The following is a 13679-nucleotide window of genomic DNA, read 5'->3' on the forward strand; positions in this document are numbered from 1 at the left end:
ACTGGAGAGCTGCGGAATTTTACGCGCATGGGACCCCTCTCGGGGCGATCATGCTGCGGAAAGAGGTGACGACAGATGCCTCCTTAATGGGGTGGGGAGCCACTCAGGAGGGCAGGTCAGTGAACGGTGTAAGGCCCGAACTCACTTCATTCAGCCCATATAAATTATCTGAAGCTCCTCACTGTGTTGAAAGCTCTAAAGCATTTTCGCCCCGCCTTCAGGGGAACCATGTGCTGGTGCGCTGCGACAATACAACAGCTGTAGCACATATCAACGGTCAAGGTGACATGCGCTCCTCCAAGCTTCACGCTCTGGCTCACAAGTTGTTGGTATGGAGCACATGGCATTTCCTGTCATTACGGGTGGCTCACGTCCCGGGCGTTTTAAACAGGGGCGCAGACCTTCTGTCAAGAGGAAACCCGCTCTACGGAGAGTGGCGTCTCCACCTGCAGATAGTGAGGCTGCTATAGGAGAGGTTTGGCCAGGCTACCGTCGATCTCTTCGCCTCGTGCGAAAACGCCCACTGTCCTATGTTCTTCTCGCTTCGGGATGCGGACGCCCCCCTCGGCGTGGACGCTTTGGCTCATCCATGGCCAAGCACGCTGCTCTGCGCTTTCTCTCCGCTCTGCCTGATAACCCCGACCCTGGCCAGGGTCGCAGTGCAGGGGTTGTCTCTGATTCTCATAGCTCCCAGGTGGCCCAAGGAACCTTGGCTAGCAGAGATAATTCCTCTTCTATATGCGGAGCCTTGGCCCCTCCCGTTGTGCACAAACCTCCTGGCCCAAGCAAACGGGGAAATCTATCATCCTCACCCAGACAGAGTGGCTCTCTGGGCCTGGCCCGTGAGAGGGTGAATTTAAACACCTTGGGACTTCCCCCGCGTGTTATTGCCACGATTCAGAATGCCAGGGCCCCTTCCACTTGTTCTCTCTATGACTGCAAGTGGCGTGTGTTTGAGGAGTGGCATGAAGAACACCAGCTCGTTTTATATCTGTGTTCAGTTGCTGACATTCTGGGTTTCTTATAGGACCTTATCGAACTTTTCCGACAAACAAGGTCTATTTAGCAGCTATCATTGCGTGTCACGCCGGGTTCGGCGAACACTACGGTAGGGCAGCACCCCCTTATCCGTAGATTTATGAAGGCCGCGCGCCGCTTCATTCCAGGCACTAGAAGTGTAGTCCCGGATCTGTCTATAGTGCTGGAGGTGCTGGCCCAACAGCCTTTCAAACCCCTGGGGGATATCTCCCTCAAGCTGTTGTCCTTCAAGACGGCCCTGCTTTTAGCTTTGGCTTCCGCCAAACGTGTCAGTGATTTGCATGCGCTCTCAGTTCATTCCTCGTGCTCCAAATTCTCGTTCAATGGAGATAAGGTTTTACTTAGGCCTAATCCGGCCTTCGGCTTTCCAGCTTTCACTGGTGAGGTGATTGATCTCTCCGCCTTTCACCCCCCTCCTTTTTCCTCTGCGGAGGACCAGAGGTTGAATGCTTTGTGCCCTGTGCGTGCCCTCTGGGTTTACATGGACAGGACAAACTCTTTTTCGAAAGAGCAACCATCTTTTCATCTTTTGGGCCCCGCCAAATACGGGGAATCCCATCTCTAAGCAATGCCTCTCTCGCTGGCTGGTAGAAGCCATCTCCTTAGCGTATAAATCTAGGGGCATGCAGCCTTTAGGTGGCCTTAGAGCACACTCCACTAGAGGCATGGCTGCTTTTTGGGCTCTGTTTGGGGGAGTTCACTTGCAGGACATTTGTGCCGCTGTGAGTAGGTCCTCTCCGCACACCTTTGTTAGGTACTACCGGCTTAATGTCTCATGCGGTTTTGAGTGTGGGCTCTTCGTAGCCACGTGCTACTAGGCCTGCACTCCTTTCAACCCCGTCTGCCCGGCCTAGTGATGGATGTTTCCTTTTCATGGCTGGGTGTTTTTATCACACGCAGTTTATTAAGTCTGCTGCTTTGTGATGTGCTGTGCACCACCTTTTTGGCCGTCCTCTGGCTTACAGGGCCTCGCTGTGAGTGTATTGGGCAACCGGGGAGTTGCCTATATCTCCCATAGGTGGATCTCGAACACGATATGGTGAAAGAGAACAATAGGTTACTTTTGTAACCCCGGTTCTCTGAAACATCGAGTGGAGAGATCCACCAAGTTTGCCCCGCTTGCTGCACGAGAAGCGAATTTGCTCACTGAGGATAGGGAGCGCGTGCAGGTGCCTTATGCACTCGGGTAAGGGGCGTTGCATTACCTGCCGTTGGGCACGCGCTCGTGTCTGTCAAGCCAGACTTTGTGCAATTGGATGCTTCTGCAGAGGTCAGGTACGGATGTCCTTCCCATAGGTGGATCTTTCCACTCGATGTTTCAGAGAACCGGGGTTACGCAAGTACCCTATTGATTACACTATACATTCAGGCCCCACTCAAACGCTTTCATTACAGTTGTAATAGCTAGTCAAAAAGCCCATTTATTACAGATTACACGTTGGCAATCAATCCAAATTTAGGATGCAACTTAGATTGGTTGACTCAAGTAAAGCATTTTTAAATTCCATTTCATTTCATTTTGAACTAGGTGACCAGATGAAGAAACTGTAGAGTTGAGGAACTGGAAGTGTACAGAGCCCTTATATTATTTTCTGCAGAATACTAGTGCAATTAATTATAAATGCAAGTTTAACATGAAAATGTGGTAATGTCAATAAACGAATTAGTGATTTAAACTCATGCACTGCAAGCTTTCTGGCTGATCAACCATAGGCATGTTCCTAAAACACATGGGGGGGGAGTGGGAGTCAAATTATTGTTTTATATTTTCATAATCCGTTTTTTTTTCATCCACACACACCCCCCCCCCCCTCCCAACCACAAGACCACAGACAAACATCTGAAACCACAAGACCACAGACAAACCACAAGACCACAGACAAACATCTGAAAAAGGTTGGGAAGGTTTAAGATTAACGCAAAAGAACCTCTAAATCTAAGCCTCTAAGATTAAGCCATATTTACATTTTGTTTAATGCATTTATAATCAGAGAGTTGTCGAATTGTATGGTGGAGGCGATTGTTTCTTATTCAAAGAGCATTTAGAAGCATTAACTCTTTCTGGACCTTTGTCCCAGTACTTCTTCATATTTATCCATTTATCATAGGACTCATGCATAGAAGTGTCATCCCAATTCAGATCGCCCAATCCACTGTTCACCATAGAATACGCATTTTCCATATAGCGGGTCTTCAACGACCCATGTCTAGGAAAATGATCTACCTGCGACATGCTTTTACTCCATTCTGCCAAATTATCTAAATAAGGATTAGTCCAATACCCGGCACCATTCCTATACATACAATCATTGGGATTTTCTTTCAGCAATGGGTAAGAGATGTCATGACCCATCTTCTTTACACAGAACAAAGAACAAACACACAACACTTAACACTCAGACAATACAGCTGCGCTAGGCACCATGGGGATCGTAGTCTTCAAACAAAAAAAGTAATCCAGTCTCTCCAATTGGATTACAAATTTTTTAAATAAGGAGAAAAAAAAAAATAGACTCTAAAGTTAAAACAAAATTGTAGTCTCTCCAATATTTTTCTATCCCTTTTTTTTTTATGTATTTATTTATCTATTTTTTCGTGGATTCTTTTGGATACATCAGACAATATCGGCTATATTAAACGGACCGTAAAAAACTTTATCTTACGTCTAAGGTGAGAAAAACTTTGTTGCGACAAATTCATCCCACCTAAGGAAATTGTTATCATTAATTAAACAATTAATGCATACCCAAGACACGAACACACATGCAGCCCCTTTTGGCTGGCAAATCCCTGCAAGCAAGGAAGTATCCTAAAACTTACCTTGATGCGTGATTTCCCTTTGGATATTGCTGGAAAGTATCTCACTTCTGACAACACTGTTAGATTTTATTATGCCTAAACAAAACTTAATTCTTGGAGAGGTTTCCCATGAGATCTACGATGCCCGTGGTGCCTTTTCTGATCAGGGAAGAATCACACAGCACACAGAATAGAACAAATGTTCCTCTTCATTTTAATGCAGATAACAGACTAGTATATATACACACTGGAAAAAACCTGAGCTAAAACGGTTGCTGATTGTTAAAGAAGACATAGTATCCAGAGATGTGTGAGCCCAGACAAAGACATTCCATGTACCTTACATACTCCCATCATAATGATCCTATAGACACTGAACAGACAACATGGGAATGTGTTTAGAGAACCAGTGTAAGGTCCATCTTAACAATAACAGCAGTTTAAAGTATTAATTTTAATTTAAATCTTTTGTTAGGTGAAATATCAGTTATAAAGTTTTTATAAAGTTTTTAGCAGTGCAGTTGAACCTTGATACTCCCGACCTTCACACTTGAGACATTCACTTCGCGACTTTTTATTTGGAACCGGACTAAGAGTAACTCACGAAAAATCTCATCTGAAAATCCGAGAAGCCGCGAGTGGCTCGCTAGTTTGGAGTTTTCAAAACAAAAAAAACCAACATTTCAAAACAGAGTTTGAACTAATAAATTACATACAAATTTTTGTTGATTTGACAGTACAGTACATGTACAATTCCCCTTGAAAAAAGAACCATCAAAAGGAGAAAGTAAAAACCGCACGATTTTTTTGTTACTCGCGAGTAGTGTTGTGCTCGTTACTAAAAAATAGTAACTAGTTACAGTTACTCGTTACTTCATTCAAAAAGTAACTCCGTTACTTTGTTGATTACTTTCACCAACAAGTAATGCGTTACTGTTAAAAGTAACTTTTTTGTTACTTTTTAAAAGAACGTTCTTTAATGTTCCCATTAATGCCCTTTTATGCGTTATGGTCTACAAACACAAAACTGACTTAAACACACAGTAATTTTGAAACACTATTTTATTAAAGTCAGACCTGCACAAACTGAATATATCACAAGGATTTCTGAAATAAATAACAAAACAAGCTCAATAATATATTCACAATCAAAAACTAAAGTGGCTTCTGCTGTTCTGTTGAGCTCTTAAAAATGTTCCTTTCACAGCTGAAGTATGAAAACAGAACACCGGGTGAGCTTCTAGCTCCGTCGAGGCATGTAGATTCTGAAGGAGCTTCGGCAGATTAGAGTTGCTGTTTATCGCAGTAGATACAAGCTTCAAACCAGAAAGACGCAGCTTACATTTGACAGTTTTTGTCTTTATACTCAACTAAAGTGAAATAATGAGCCTATTTCCACTTTCAGAAACTCGTCTTGCTCTCGCCTCGCCATTACTGTCGCACAGACCTGAATAAACGGAGACACGCCCACAGCGTCTTCTTCCTGTTTACAGTGGTTCATCCACCAATACTACAATGCGACGCTGCTGTAAGCAGGTTAGGCTGTAGTCTACACTTCAGCCGAAATTAATTAATTAAAAAAAAGTAACGAGTAACGCACCATACGGTAACGGTAACGGAGTTACTTTATTTTAAAAGTAACGCGTTACAGTATTAGTTACTGTCAAAAGTAACACGTTACCGGTTTACTGCCCAACACTGCTCGCGAGGGTCATAGAACGTAACCTCTGCGAGGATCGAGGTTGTAAGTCTGATGAAATAATCAAATTAAACAAAGTGTTTTGTTCAACGCACAAAGAAAAGAAAAACAAGAAATGTGAAATAAACAGATGTACTTTTTTACATGACCTTTAAAATCATAAGCATAGCATGCCAATATGAAATTTCTAAAAGCAAAAAGGGCAATTTTCAAAACAATCTGTCTATCCATGGGTTTTTATCTCACGTGACATCTGCCACCAGGCACAGGGGTAACAGCAGAGCACAGTGAAGCTGTCCTCAAGGATGGAGCCCTAAACGAGGCAAAGAATCAGTTATGATGCTTCACCTCTTTTCATACAGTGTAATATCACATGTATGTATCTCACATTAATGTTATAGCGCTCTCTCATTTTGCTGCGAAGGCAGCAGGAGACGGTCAAAAAGCAGTCCAGTAGGGGCATCCAGAAAAACCAGCCAAAATCAGAAACAGTCTGGGACTGCATACACGGCAAGCACCAAATGTCATAGCAACCTGAAACATATATCCACACAGTAATTAAAAAAAAATTTTTTCATGACTTCACAATGTGTCTATAAGGCTTCCCCTTCTGCTAAAAACTGCTTTGGTTTTCATGCTTTTGTTTCAACAAGTCATATGATTGTGCCACTTAGGTTATTTTTTTCTCTTTGAGATTAAACACATTGTGTTCTTCAAATGATCCAACTTCAAGGCTGCAAGTCTGCGTTCCACTTACTTACTGACATTTTAAGAATTATTAGTTAAAATGCTGTGGTTGCTGGTTTGCATTTTTGTACACAATAAAAAATTTAATCAACCTTAACCTTTAGCCTTGCAATTAGTTCAAAGTTCCAGTTTGATGGAAAACCACATGTGAGCAGACTTACAGGTTTTCATGTCAGATGAGAAGTCAAAGAGGCCTGTGCCCCAGGAATGAGAGCTTTGGGTTGTCTGTGTTCTGGTGATCTGTTGTAGGACAGCAATGGCTAAAACGACGTGATGGTAAATAATTGTCAGTTACAACCAGTAATTACTAATTTTGCATCTCTAAACACATTCTCCAGTTACTCCCCACTTTAAGTAATAAATAAGTAAAATGTCCACAAAAGGCTTTGTGTTCCGTGTTCCCACAATAGGCACAGCAATTCTCAGCAGAACAAAGCAATTACTCTAGCGCAGGTACCAGAAACCCATAGTGCTGAATGCCTTCAAAGGCATAGAGTTAAAGGTGCAGCTATTATGACTTCAATGCAGTGAGAATTTTAGTGAAATGCATTATTTTTAACTGATAGGAAAGGATGATAAATAAACTTTCTTTCGCCACAGCGGATCATCCCTATTCATCATCCGCATGTTCAATTTGGCACGTTTTTACGCTGGATGCCCTTCCTAATGCAACCCTCCCCATTTATCCGGGCTTGGGACCGGCACTAAGAGTGCACTAGCTTGTGCAACTCTAATGGCTGGGGCGGTTTCCTGAACGGGAATCGAACCCGGGCCGCAGCGGTAGACCACCAGGGAACCTGAATGAATGACAAATAATAATAATAATACTTTTTTATTTATTAAATTATTAAATATTTATATCCATTTAAACACATTTTAAAGTTGTCAAAATATAACACAAGCAAAAGTGTATTGTGAGTTAAATTATATTGATTATCCTTTTTTGCCAAGCCCTACTCCACAAAACACAATCTCCATCCAATATGTCTCTCTCTGGCAGTTCAGTGTTCTTTACAAATTAAAAAATCCAAGTCAACAGAAGGTTGAATATTTTGAGTGATGGGCCAGCGACCCGAATCCTTTCATCCAGGAGGCCTTTAAATATACAACTTTACATATCTTCTTTGCAAATCTACACATGCAAAAACAGCCACTTTCAACAAACTTTAACTAATTTAATTTCTTGAAAAGATCATTAAACAGACTGCACAGCACTTGAAAAGTGTGCTTTAAAAAAAAGCTTTAAATATGGATGGATTTTAAATATTCCTTATAGGCAACTTAAATAAAACACCCATAAATTATCAATAAAGTGTGTGGTTATCCAAATGCTATTATTTTATAAGTTTAGTGTGAAATATCCTTTTGCAGGATAAAGCAGCTCAACAAAATGTAGAAATCCATCTATTCTTGTGGCTGTATGCTAGAAAAAATGTAAAAGTAAACCTTGAAAAAAATTTTTTAGAAACCTTAGAGCATTATCTAAGTTTACCTTTCCTCTGCTTGCTCTCTGATCCTCTGTTGGGTCAGAATTAAGCCAAGTTTCAGTCACTAGGTTATTACTTGTGAGAAATGAAGGTGGGGAATGTTTAGTATATCAGATAAACACAGCCATCAGTAAATTGGTGTTTACATTTTCCATGAGGAAGTTATAGATATGGGATAACTCGTAACAAGAAACTCATGGTCAGTTTTGCTTATTTTGCTTGCAAGTTGAGTGTTATCTTTTGTTATTTCCTGTGTTTACTTTGCTTTACACAGCCAGTGTGTCTGTTACATATAGTTACAATACAATGTTACAATAGTGTTGTGCAACTGGTCATAAGTATGGTATGTTATTTTCGAGCATTGCATTCTACATTTATTTCCAATTTGCTCTTATAATCCCCTTCACTCTACTGGGAAGCTGTTCCACTAGATTTTGGAGTGTACTTATGGTAATTTGTGGTTCATCAGCCTCAAGGGTGTTACGAAAGGCAGGTGAGGAGACCTGAGGTGCAGTCAGTGTTCTAATTCATTCCAAAGGTGTTCAGTAGGGATGAGATCAGAGCTCTACAGCAGGCCACTCAAGATCTTCCTCTCCAAAATATGTAAACCAGATCTTTAAGGAGCTCACTTTGTGCACAGGGGCATTGCCATGCTGGAACAGGCTTGGGATTCCAGTTCAAGTGAATGTTGTTATTTTATTATATTTTCATAATTTTATTTTAGCGCATCTAAAGACATCCTATATAATTCAGTGCCTCCAGCTTTGTGGTAAATGTTTGGAGAAGAACCACATATATCAGGAAAAGTCAGGTGACCAGATACTTTTGGCAATATAGTGTACATTATTAGAATTAGTGCATCCTTCTTGTTGGCTTGAATCACTTTTCATTTTCTTATGACCGCTCTCATTAAGAAGGAATTTATACACACAGAACTGCTGCTCACTTATATTTTTTATTTTCAAAACATTCTGATTAAACTCTAGATACTCTTTTGTTATAAGAATCCCAAAAGATTAGCAGTTACAGAAATCATTATCAGACTAGCATTAAAACACAACAAATAAACTAAATGTTAAAAAGAAGAAGACTAAGCACACCCTCTACTAAAAAAACAAAGGCTTTGGTGAATAAATGGGTCTTAAGTTTAGCTTTCAAAATAGAGAATTACCTTTCAGAGGTAAGATCAGAAGGAAGGGAAAGGACTGGCGTGATGTGTGCACGCTTACTGGTACCTGTTAAAAGCCGTGCTGCAGTGTTCTGAACCAGCTGTAGGTGACTGAATAATGCCTAAATAAAAAGCATTGCAGTAATACAATCTAGAACTTATAGAAGCATGATGGCTTTTTCCATGTCTTTTATCAAATTAAAAGGCTATTAATAGTAAACGCAGTAGAAAGAGCTTGTTTTTACAACTGAGGTAACTTGCTTCACAAAATGCAAATTGCTGTCAAATATGACGCCTAGGTTTTGAACCTCTTTTTTAAATTCTGTTGCAAGACCCCTAATGTTGAAATTAGGCTGTACCTGCATATTAAAATATAAATTCACACTAAATTTCATTAAGACTTAGAAAATTACCAGCCAGCCAATGTTTAATGTCAGACTTCTTTTTACAAAAAAATTTACAAAAAAATTGTTGTAATTGATTAAAGTTTCTCTAGTATTTCAGAGAGGAAGGGTATGTGTAAAAGCTGTTTTTTTTTTTTTTTTGTGTGTGTGTTATTGTGTTGAGTCTGTTTGTGGCTGGTGCTACCTCAGACCAGAGGAAACTATACGCTAATGAATGCAATGAGGAAGTTATAGATGGAAAAATTCTTTACAAGAAAAACATGGTCAGCTTTGCTAATTTTAAAAGCATACCTAAACGCATAAAAATTTCAGATAGTTCATAACTTTTTAATCAACCATTCAATGTTGGTTGGCTTTTTTTATCTGCAAAAATAGACAAATTTTAATTAAGAATTAAGAATTTGTTTAGTAAGCAGGAAAATGTCACATTAAACATTACACATAAAACATTACATTACACATAAAACATTTTCTCATAGTTTATCTTTACAGAGATTCACCTTGTATAGACGGTTCAGTATAGACCTGGTTTACAGTCACTGGAATATCTCTTTCTTAATTTCTGAACAAAAGAGTGTGTAATAGCATCAGTTAAACACAGTCCTCAATACATACGCAGCATTATAGCTCTTAAGTAATTTCACTTTCAGATTCTCATGATTTATGGACCAGGAAATCCACAACAGGATTTATTTTAACAGGAATGTGCTTATCGGGGCCAAAAGACAGTTTAATCTTTATGCTGACCTTGGGTTAGCAGCTTACCAAAGAAGTTTTATGAAAGGGATTTTATATGGTATTTGTATGTAGAGAACTCTTTGGAAAAATATATTATATTACATAACATAATATAATATAAATATATTACATTACAATTTTGCTTCTCAATTTTCAATAGGCAAATGCAAAAATCGTCATTGAATGATTCATTAATGTGACTATTATACAGTGTTCTCTGTGTCACAGAAATGTACACATCAGTGTAAACATTGCAGTTACAGACCACTGGGTAAAAATGAAAAATGTTTGTTTTATATATGTGTGTTTTGGCCAATGCAGTTACCCATTTCTATAGGAAAGGAAAGCAGTATAAATTCAATGTTTTGATTAGTAAGAATATCGTAATACTTTAATGGCATGCAAAGACCTATGCCACAGGGCTCAGTAATTTGTTCATGGAGTGCATCCTGTGGTGCATAGTTTCGTCTTTACTAGTGAAACACTCCACTTCAATTTATATTAATTGTGTTTTAAGCAAAGGAAACACTCAAACAGTCAAATACTTTTTAGCTGGGACTTGATCTGAAACTTCTGAATATTATATTTCTTACAACTAAAGTGTGTATTGTACTGTATATGAATCTATTAGATATTATTTACATATTAAATATTCTGGGTTTACCAAAAAATGTTGATTAGACCAGATGAATGTGTTAATGAAATAAGGCCTCAAAGATTCAACTATATAAATAACAAAGGTGTTTGCTTTAAAATTTCATGAGAAGACTGTGTATAAAATTATCAAAAATATCCCTTTGTTCATCCATTTAATTCAAACTGCTTTTAGTGGGCAACACAACCCATGTAAAGATTTTTTTTGGATCACCCAACACAAGATAAATGGAAACTCAGGGATGGTGCACTGTGTAATCTGGGTTTCTATGTAAGTTCCCTCAATTAGAGCAAAGATTATTGATCATTAATTAAATCATTTTCAGACCTGCCTGGAAGTTGTGTGTAAAAGAAAGTGTACTATTTCATAAACAGTGTGCTCTTCACTTGTCTCCTCTGGATTGAAGGTTTCTCCATATGACGACTTTGGGATCTTTCAAAGGGGTACAACCTCATAATCAAATGCCAAGTGACTGATTTCTGAAACATATCACTTTGAGATGCTGTAGTGGTTAGATGACTAGTCTAATTTAAGTCTTTCACATAAGTGTAGCTTATTTTATTTTTGCAGTTTGTAAGTATTGTACATAAATTGTTAACTATTTTTAATTATTTAAATTCTATCCTGAAGTTTGTTTTATTTGTGTATCTGGCTCAATGCAGATAGACTAACAATGAACAATAAAACAAAGACACTAATGACCACATCAGGTTCCAATCTGTCAAAAAGAGGAAAATACAATGGGTACAGGGTATTAAATCTCCTCTGTCCTGTTGTGGTAAGTATGACCCCAGTGAATCCTCTGATTCCTGTTCTTGACTGACAGAAGTAGACCAGTGCTCATCTGCTGTTGTAGCTCATCCACCTCAAAGTTTGATGTTCTCAGATGGTTTTGCTCACCACAGGTTTTTCTTTCTTTTTTTTTTTTACCTCTCCCATCAAGAAGGCATTTCTACTATTGCTCACTTGTCACCTGTTTTGTTTTGTTTTTTCTTCAGAACATTCTCATTAAACTCTAGAGGTTCATGCATAATAATCCCAGAAGATAGAAACTATCAAACCAGCTAGTCTTAGAACAACAGTCATGGTACTTTCTTTCTCTGTTATTGTGTCAAATTTGTCTGTGGCTGTTGTTGTCTGTGGGTTAAAGTTGTCATGTGAGTTGTCACCCTTCTGGCAAAGAAAGTAGCGTTGGATAGGTTTTTTTTTTTTTTTGCTTTTTGCAGTTAGATTATGAGGTATGGTATGTTCTTTCCTTTTTGTTACTACAAATAAGTTAGCACCACTAATTCTTTTCGTGTTTTATTTCCAGATGTTTATTTTGGATATTTGGATATATTGTATATTTTCTGCATGACCCTTTCTCATTTAACTTAGGATCTGTTTACCAGTAGTGATTTTTCAGAGTCAATCTAAAAGCTTATTCTTATCTTTTAATGTATACATGTACTACATATACATATCCTACATATATTCCCTCAGTACAACTTACTAGAGTAGTCTTTTTTTATTGTTCGTGAATTACAACTAATAAGTCATAGTCCAGTTTAGAGTCATAAAGAAGTTGAATGTCAAGGTGTAGTTTTTTGTCACTTCTTTCTTTAACATCTAACAGCTTAGTAAAAAATAAGAGAAATGTTTACAGTCACTTTATTATAGTCACTGAACAAAATAAATGGATATGAATTTAACTAAAAATTAACTAAAACCAAACATTTGAAGTTCTATAAAGTAATATCCTCAAAAACATATTTTACACTGTATTCTGAGTTTCTTCAAGAATTTGATTTTTGTTCCAAACACAGATTTCTGTTCCAAACACAGCTGTTTCTGTAAAGAAATTGCATTCATTTTGAACATCCATTCTAACCTCAGTAGGGTTTAGTCATAACATAATACATTATGGTCCACAATCATTATGGTGGTGCCATTACTATGTACTACATAATAATTACTAATTCCCAAATCTATACATCTTAAGCAAGTACTACCAGAAGGAATCCTGTTTGTTTTTAAAAATAGCAATGGCAATATGAGTATCTTTTTCAACTAGAAGTTAATAAACAATTATTTAAAGACCCTGACCTTTACCTGTTGCTTGTAAAAGTGGTAAATGATCTACTACTGCCCTCTAATAATAGCGGTGTCTCCTTGCTTGTATCACTTGATATCAGCTCTGATTCTGATTCCACTTATTACAATGTCCTTCTGGAAAAAATTTATTGGAGTTAAAGGTACAGCTGTTTCTTGTCTCAGGTTTTATCTTAATGATTATTATCAGTTTGTACATTTTAATGGTGAATTCTTTGTGGGGTGTTTTAAACAAACCGTCTTCACAATGTACATGTCTTGAAGGATCTGCTGCTTTGCATGTCCTGCTTTGAATCTTTAGAAGTCTTGCAAAGTCAATGTCTTGGCATCTTGTTTGATGGCATGCAGTGGACCAACTGCATTTGATCTTCATGTTTTGGTTTATTAGTATTTAGCGTCATTGCTTTACAACCCATTGCACACAGAGCTAACAGCAGTCCACCAGGACATAGAGATAGTGAGTAAAAATTACAGCTCTGTATCTGAACTTGTACTCACTCACCATCCTGTAAAACATAAGGAATGCCTACACTGTGACCCTTTGCATTGGAACTAAGTAGTGGAATGGATTCCTAGCTGACTAAAAAGTAAGACTTTAGATGCTTTCACTTGAAGGACCTTTTACTCAGGTCTTTCTTGAGCACTAAGTCTCCTCTGAATACAAAAAACACAATAAAAAAAAAAAAAACTTTTAATAACTCCCAGTGAAATTTTGATTATTATTATTATTATTATTATTATTACTATTATTATTATCTTATTGTAGTATAATTATATTCTACATGCCTTGCACTGAAGTAAGAACTTGTTTTTTAAAGAAGACTGCAAGTACAGGACATCTATCAAGTGATAT

At 38.2% G+C, this 13679-nt stretch overlaps 1 protein-coding gene and 1 long non-coding RNA gene across 2 annotated transcripts in view; both read right to left on the reverse strand.

Annotated features, from left to right (window-relative positions):
- LOC310726239 overlaps window positions 1-4485 on the reverse strand; it is a 33533-nt gene extending 29048 nt beyond the window's left edge. Inside the window, exon 1 of the long non-coding RNA XR_014533667.1 lies at window positions 4380-4485. This is a non-coding gene — a long non-coding RNA (uncharacterized lncRNA). The remainder of the gene's footprint in view (window positions 1-4379) is intronic.
- A 1193-nt stretch (window positions 4486-5678) lies between these two features.
- Window positions 5679-6559, reverse strand: LOC310726638 (cornifelin homolog A-like; the record flags this gene model as incomplete). Its single annotated transcript, XM_083542383.1, has 3 exons — window positions 5679-5849; window positions 5925-6074; window positions 6404-6559. Coding segments are annotated over 3 exons (396 nt in total), but the record flags the coding sequence as incomplete, so codon positions are not given.
- Between the last annotated feature and the right edge of the window lie 7120 nt (window positions 6560-13679).

The sequence above is a fragment of the Silurus aristotelis genome (assembly GCF_946808225.1).
Source record: "Silurus aristotelis genome assembly, chromosome: 5".
NCBI lineage: Eukaryota > Metazoa > Chordata > Actinopteri > Siluriformes > Siluridae > Silurus > Silurus aristotelis.